Here is a 6,410-nt window from a genome sequence, read left to right on the forward strand (position 1 = left end):
GCGGAAAGGCGGGACTTCAGGTGACGGACAGCTCTAGCAGCCAATGGGCGATCAGCGTGGAGCTCGTCGTCCCCGCGATGAGCGCTCAGAGGGCTTTGGGTTCCAGAGCTGGTTGTGCTCTGGGCTCCAGGTGTGTCCCTGTGTCCTGTACCTGTTTGATTTGTGTGCTGGTTCTGCCCAGGGCGGCCACTCCCCGCTTCCTGACGATTCTCTACCTCAGGGAGACCGGGACACCTTCAGTCTCTGCAGCCACGTCCCGCTCGGTGACCACCAACACCCGGGTCTCTCGTGCTCAGCCACTGGCTGCGCCAGGCCCTGCTGTGTGAGGGCTGTGGGCCCTCAGGTCAATGTGTCAGCCCCCCCGGCCGCCTGGGCAGCTTGTGCTGTGAGATTCCCAGGAGCACTCTGAGTCCAGGGAATCCATGTCTGTCTGTTGCTCACAAAGGAGCTTTGTTAGAGACAAGCCAGGGGCAGGATCCTGCTGGGCAATGGAAGGTGTGCTTTTGGAGACCCTGGGGAGGGCAGAACACCACAGTGCCTAAAGAAGAGTGCCCGTACAGCCACCACAGCCCTTCTCGTCACACTGCTCCTCATCCTCTCCCAGCATTGCACAGGAGGCTCCTCACTGACTCCCAGAAGTTGGGAGAGGAAGACTCGGTGACAGGACATCAGGCAGGCGCTCCTGAGCACCTTCTGTGTTTCCCAGGTTCACTGCAAGGCAGTGGGGAGCTGCTGAGGAGCTCTGCAGCCTCCCTCCTGCTTTAGACATTGTGTAGTGCCTGGTGTAGCCGCTGACTGACACAAGGCATCTCATGTGTTATTAACGACATTGTCCTTTCCTGCTCTCCTTTTTCCTTGGCAGCTTCCTGGAGTGTTGCTGTGGAGCTGGAGAAGGGGCTCTGGTAGGACAGGAGATCTGTGGAGTCAGCAGAAGGCAAGACATTAACCTTCAGTTCTACCAGCACTGCAGCTGGGAAGATTGGGAAGGCACTGCCCCCTGGAGAAGGTCTTGCTGAGCCCGTTCCTGGGGAGATGCTGCAGATCCATCAGAGAGGAGGAGGTTGTGCATGGGAAGGGCTCATGGTTTTTGCTATCACTGACTTGGTCTTACTGAGCTCTGTTAATGACCTGCCCATTTCCCCACTGTCCTAATTGGAATGTAGAGAATTCTCCCAATTGAGCAAAGAATCCCACTTGCTAAGGGCAATCCAGGCAAGGCTTGTACTTATGTGCAGTACACCTGGGTCAGGATGGCTCCTGTCCATCCTCTGCACCAGAGACTTTGGAAGGTGACCGGAGGGATTGCCTGCTCCAGGATCTGTGGATCCACCATCTCCGAGATATGTGGAAGGGTTCCCCTTGTGTTCAGTCACCTTCATCAGTGCCAGCAAACGTGAGAACTAGAATAGGAATGAAAGGGAAGGAAGCAACAAGTACGTGTTGTTGTGCAGTTGTGAGGTGAGAGGAGAGGAAGGCTCCAGTGCAGAGAGGAAGTTGAATATCAGAAAGACTGTGGGAAGAGATGAAAGGGTCGGGAGGGGAGAGCAAGAGAGAACAGAGCCTCTTGCTTCTCATTCTTGTGGATCTTGTACCACAAGAATCTAGTTTTCTGACCCTCTCATCAGTAAATACCCTGCTGATGTTGCTGTTTCCTCAGGTGAATTGTTTTCCAGATGAGACCTCAGCTGTGCTTCAGCCTGGACATTCCACTGGGTGGTGGAGAAGAGCTCCAGTGCACACCCTTTCCCCCAGGAGACACACGTGGCTGGGCTGTGTGTGCCTGGCAGGTGTAGGGGCTGGTTACTGTGAGGGGAGTAAATGGCAGGTGGGAGCAAGTTTTGCTCTGAGCACAGAAGAGGAAGAGTGATGGCAGGCAGTGGGGAGCAGCAGAGATTGTCCACACGGAGACTGGGGACACAGAGGGCCTGCACCTGCTGCCCATGCTGCCCATGTCCCATTGGTGGCAGGGGTGACACAAACTGTCTGGCCTGGTGGGCATTCCTGTCCTGGTGTATGTCCTGCCAGAGGTGACAAGGGGACACAGGGGGCTGCCTGCAGCACTCTGTCCCTGCAGGGCAGGAGCTGGGATCTGGGTGCTCATGGCCAGAGCAGGGGGCAGGGGGCTGCAGCAGTCCCTGCCTGGCTGGGGCTTGTACATCCCACAACCAGAACATTGTGACCAAGCCCATCCTTGTGTTGAATTGGGTGGCTGGGGGCTGGCAGGGTGTGCAGGTCCCCCCCACCTGAGCTCAGCAAGGACACCAGATGGGTGTGGACATCACCCCGTGTCCCCCTGTGACGGCAGCACTGCCTCCTCCAAGGGCTGCATTTCTTGGTGTAAAACAAAACAGACTCAGTGCTGCTGTAGGAAACTGGGGAAGCCCTTTTTCCCTTCACCTGCCTATGCCAGCAGCAGAGAGCTGCTGGGCTGGGCCCTGGAGCACTGGGAAAGGGCCATCAGCAGTTCCTGGATACATTACTTGGGGCTCAGGGCCAAGGGTATGTGGTCAGGATGAAACCGGAGGAGGAATCAAGCGGAGTGGAGATAAGAATTGGGCTGAAGCAAGAGAAGGGGAAGAGAGGGGAAGCCTGTGAGCGCAGAGAGAACTGTCTGGCTGAGTGTGAGGAGGGGAGCTCCCAGCAGGGCTTCAGCTCATCTCAGCTGAGCAGTGACCTTCGAGCTGCAGGAGAGACGGGAACCTCCCGGCCGATCCCACCAGGCACCCAGCATCATCACCACGAGGCTGTTGGGAATCATGGAGATCCAGCTGACCAGTGGCTTTCTGTCCTTGCTGTTCCTCGTCTGGCTGCCAACTGGTGAGTGCCCCTGTGCTCGTCTCTCTTCTCTGAACTCTTCCCTTTTTGCATATGCCTGCAGTTATCTCTTTTGGTTCTGTTTCCTCCAGGGACAGTCAGCCAGACAGAAAACTCAGGCATCACTAGGCAGTGTAAGCTTGAAATTTGGTCAAAGAATCTCATGGTACATGTGAAGTGGTATGAACCTAAAGGTCTGGAGAGGTGGAATCAAACCAACACCACGGCTCAGGGAGAAAACTGTACGAATCTCATCAGCCCCTGCATGAGTGCAGCCCACATGGGAACCTGTGAGTTTAGCGTCTCCATCACAAGAATAAACTCAACAGACACTGGAAATGGCACACAGGAGACAGTTCCCAGTAAGTGGCAGTGGGTCTGTTTTCATGAGGGTGATGAGTGGGCAGAGGAGGCTACGACCAGCGCTCCCCTGGTTCCCCCATGCACCATTTCCCCTGAAAGCATCCTGGGAACTGGAAGGGCCAGCCCAGCACAGCCCTTTTGGCAGATGCATCTCACCATGGAGCTGCTGGGCCATTGGTTCCTTGAAATAGGACCTGCCATATCCTCCAGCTGCAGCACATCAGCTGAGTGCTGAGGTGACTGGAGCTGCAGGGGCAGGAGCGGGACAGCCAGGGCTATGGGGTCCAGGTTCCTGCACCAAAGCAGGGCACGGTGCAGGGTGTTCTCTGCCTCTGGACAGTCTCTCACTCATGTTTCTGTCTTTCAGGGTGTTGCCTTGCAGAACTTCAGACCAATGTCACAGAGAAGATCTGGACAGGTGTGTCCTCACAACCCCGGGGCTGCAAGAGCGAGGGGCAGGAGGAGTCTTCAGGGAAAAAGAAGGAGGAGCAGTAAGGGGGAAAACATCCTGATGTTTTCCCATGAGTGGGTGGGAGCCACTGCCAAACCTGGGTAGGCACCAGTGGATCAGAGGTTGTGACCCTGGGAAGGGGCTCTGATGCTCTGTCCACCCCCTGTCTGAGTTCAGATGAGATTTGCAGACTGTTCCCTGCAGAATTTTGTCAGTACCCCGGGGCTGTGGGTGGCTCAGGGTCGGGAAGCCCAGGTTTGGAAAAGAACCACCCCCGTGAAGGAGGCGATGGCAGCGTGTGTGTCCCTGCACAGTGGGATGGTGGCTCACAAGTGCCTCTGTGGTGTTGTGTGTGCAGGACTCAACCTCTTGTGCATCTTCTTTGGCTTAGCGGTGGGGACACTCATCTACACACCCATCCTTGGCTTCCTGCTGTGGCAGTGCAGAAGGAACAGAACAGGTAAGGCTGGTTGGCAGCTCCTCCTCATCTGCTGCTCTGGACAAACCCAGGCTTGGGAGATGTCCATCTTCAACATCCTGCTGCTCCTGCTTGCTCAGTGTTCCCTTCACAAGTCTGTCCTCCTGGACAAGCCGTCCTGGGGTGGGGAGAAGGTTCAGCCCCTCCCTCCCTTCTGGCCAGTTGCTGGTGGGAGCCCAGTTATGGCACAGGCTGTGGTGTGAGACAGCTCTTGCATATCACCACATTTCTAGAAGTGTCCAGCTCAGAGCTGTTCTCCAGCCCCTCCAAGGGCTTTTAAGCCCTTTCCAACCTCTCCTGCTCCTTGGTCATCTTCTGAGCCAGACAGCTCAGACAGCCTCATCCTCTACTACAACAAAAGCAGAATCAGTGCAAATGTGTGCTTATTTTTTTCCTTATTTTCTTAATTTAAAGTAATTATCACTGTCATTATTTTAACTGCTATTTAAACTATGTTTTGTTTTTCAGGAAAGATCACAAGTAAGAAAGTGGCAGAAGTGGATCAGCTCAGCAGGGTAAGCCAGGGGGGCTTTGCACATATCACTTCTTCCTCCCTGTCAATAAAAGCACTGGCTGTTGAATACCCATTTAAAGGATTTCAGAGTAAAATCAGCTTTGCTTTCTCAAAACATGGTCCTAACCACTTATTAATTCCTGTTAAATAGGGGCTTATGAGCGTCTGAGTAGGTGGCATTTCAGAGCAAGCTGGATAATGCTTGGGCAGTGCAAATAGTTGTGCCAATGGAAAAACATTATCAGGGGAAACACAGAAGGGAAAGCCAAGGCTCTACTCATTGCTCTCTCCCTGCAGGAAGCCCCGGTGACAGGGACTGAGGACGTGACCTATGCCAACCTGAAGTTTGAAAAGGAGACAAAACCTGCCTCCTCCAGCATCATTTACACCGAGATCAAGCTATCACAACAGAGTGGTGGGGATGCCAGTGCAGCCAGCACAGCAGTGGATGTCTTCCCCAGCAGAGAGGGCAAATGAGGGAGAAGGGAGAGTGAGCAGCTTGTACATCTGTTGGGGTTGTTCTCCCCAAATACTAGGTGTTAGCTCATACAGAAGTGCAATCTTGGTGACCAAAGCCACCTGTCTACCCCCAATGGCTCCACCACTGTGCTGTATGTTCCCCTGGAAGAAGCCATGTCTCCTGGCTCAGCATGACAGGACTCTTGAGCTGCTTTTCCCCTTGCCTTCTGCAGCTCCAAGCACAGCCAAGCTCAGCAAGTCTTTTCACTGTCTCCAGTCACCGACAGGCTCCTCTAACACCTCGCTCCATGCTTCAGGAAGGTCCTCGTGCACTGTGTGGCCACCATGGTCCAGGAAGAACTTGGTGTTCCCTTGGTGCTGGACATGCTGGGTGGGGTGGCCATGTCCTGGAGCAGTTTTCTGGATTTTTCTCTGGAGCAGGCACCTGCTGTAACAGGGGTTGACCTTGCTCTGGTTCACTCACTTGAAACACAAGGGACAAATATGGAAAAGCATCACTTGCTTCATAGAGGTGCATTGTGGGTGCTGCTGCCATGATCCACATAGTTCTGCTTTGCACTGGGAGTGGCTGGGTGTCCTCATGCACATAGAGCTTTCCTGTACTTTGGAAAATTAAAAATTGAAAGGTCTCCTTCTGCCTGCAGAAAGGAAGCAAGATGGAGGATCTCCAGAATACCTCACTGTCCATTGTTCCTCAGGGGTTGTTTCCAAGCTATCCCTGGAGGGCCAGGGTATTTTTGGCTTAGAGCAGACACCATTCAGCTCCCACCCTATCCTCCTGGAAAGGAGACCTGTTGCTTGCTCTTGGGTGGGATGTGCAGGCAGAAATCCTGCACCCTCCTGGTGGGGCGCTGGGGCAGAATTCCAACAAGGATCAGAGGGGGGTCTGCGGGCCACCTTGTGTTTGACAGCTGGCTGAACATGAGCCAGCAATGTGCCCAGGTGGGCAAGAAGGCCAGCAGCATCCTGACTTGTACCAGCAACAGCAGGGCCAGCAGGACCAGGGTAGTGGCCATGCCCCTGTGCCTGGTGAGGCACCTCAAATCCTGTGTTCAGTTTTGGCCCCTCATGACAAGAAAAGTGCTGGAGCATGTCCAGAGAGGGGCAACAGAGCTGGGGAAGGGTCTGGAGCAAAAGTCTGATGAGGAACAGCTGAAGGAGCTGGGGTTGCTTAACCAGAATATCCAGACAGTGACCTGTCACAAGCAGCCATGGTCAGTGGTCTGCAAAAGGCTCTGCATTTGCTTAACTACCTTAAAAAGAAGAGGAAGGAAAAGTGTGGTCCTTCATCAGAAAAGAGTTATGAACCG

General features: G+C 54.2%; 1 protein-coding gene across 3 annotated transcripts; it reads left to right on the top strand.

The window, feature by feature from the left end:
• The first annotated feature begins 92 nt into the window (after positions 1 to 92).
• On the top strand, positions 93 to 5,169 carry LOC113985457. 3 transcript variants are annotated; one of them, XM_027716253.2, is made up of 8 exons: positions 93 to 130; positions 863 to 1,060; positions 1,658 to 2,817; positions 2,907 to 3,176; positions 3,545 to 3,595; positions 3,987 to 4,088; positions 4,575 to 4,621; positions 4,918 to 5,169. In XM_027716253.2, exons 3-8 carry the CDS (start codon positions 2,757 to 2,759, stop codon positions 5,095 to 5,097), a joined length of 711 nt encoding a protein of 236 aa, XP_027572054.1. In that variant the 5' UTR covers positions 93 to 130; positions 863 to 1,060; positions 1,658 to 2,756; the 3' UTR covers positions 5,098 to 5,169. The 3 variants fall into 3 exon arrangements, with proteins under 3 accessions (XP_027572054.1, XP_027572052.1, XP_039236819.1); XM_027716251.2 differs by having other exon boundaries at positions 863 to 2,817; XM_039380885.1 differs by having other exon boundaries at positions 863 to 2,817; positions 4,020 to 4,088.
• Positions 5,170 to 6,410: the final 1,241 nt, after the last annotated feature.

Source organism: Pipra filicauda, unplaced genomic scaffold (assembly GCF_003945595.2).
Source record: "Pipra filicauda isolate LSUMZ 115617 unplaced genomic scaffold, ASM394559v2 scaffold205_size1947385_pilon, whole genome shotgun sequence".
Classification (NCBI taxonomy): Eukaryota; Metazoa; Chordata; class Aves; order Passeriformes; family Pipridae; genus Pipra; species Pipra filicauda.

Excerpts from the sequence above, each read along its gene's own strand:
- LOC113985457 (XM_027716251.2), top strand. The coding sequence starts at position 2,757 with ATGGAGATCCAGCTGACCAGTGGCTTTCTGTCCTTGCTGTTCCTCGTC. Across the intron at positions 4,089-4,574 it reads GTGCAGAAGGAACAGAACAG|GAAAGATCACAAGTAAGAAA; the intron begins GTAAGGCTGGTT and ends TTTGTTTTTCAG. Across the intron at positions 4,622-4,917 it reads AAGTGGATCAGCTCAGCAGG|GAAGCCCCGGTGACAGGGAC; the intron begins GTAAGCCAGGGG and ends CTCTCCCTGCAG.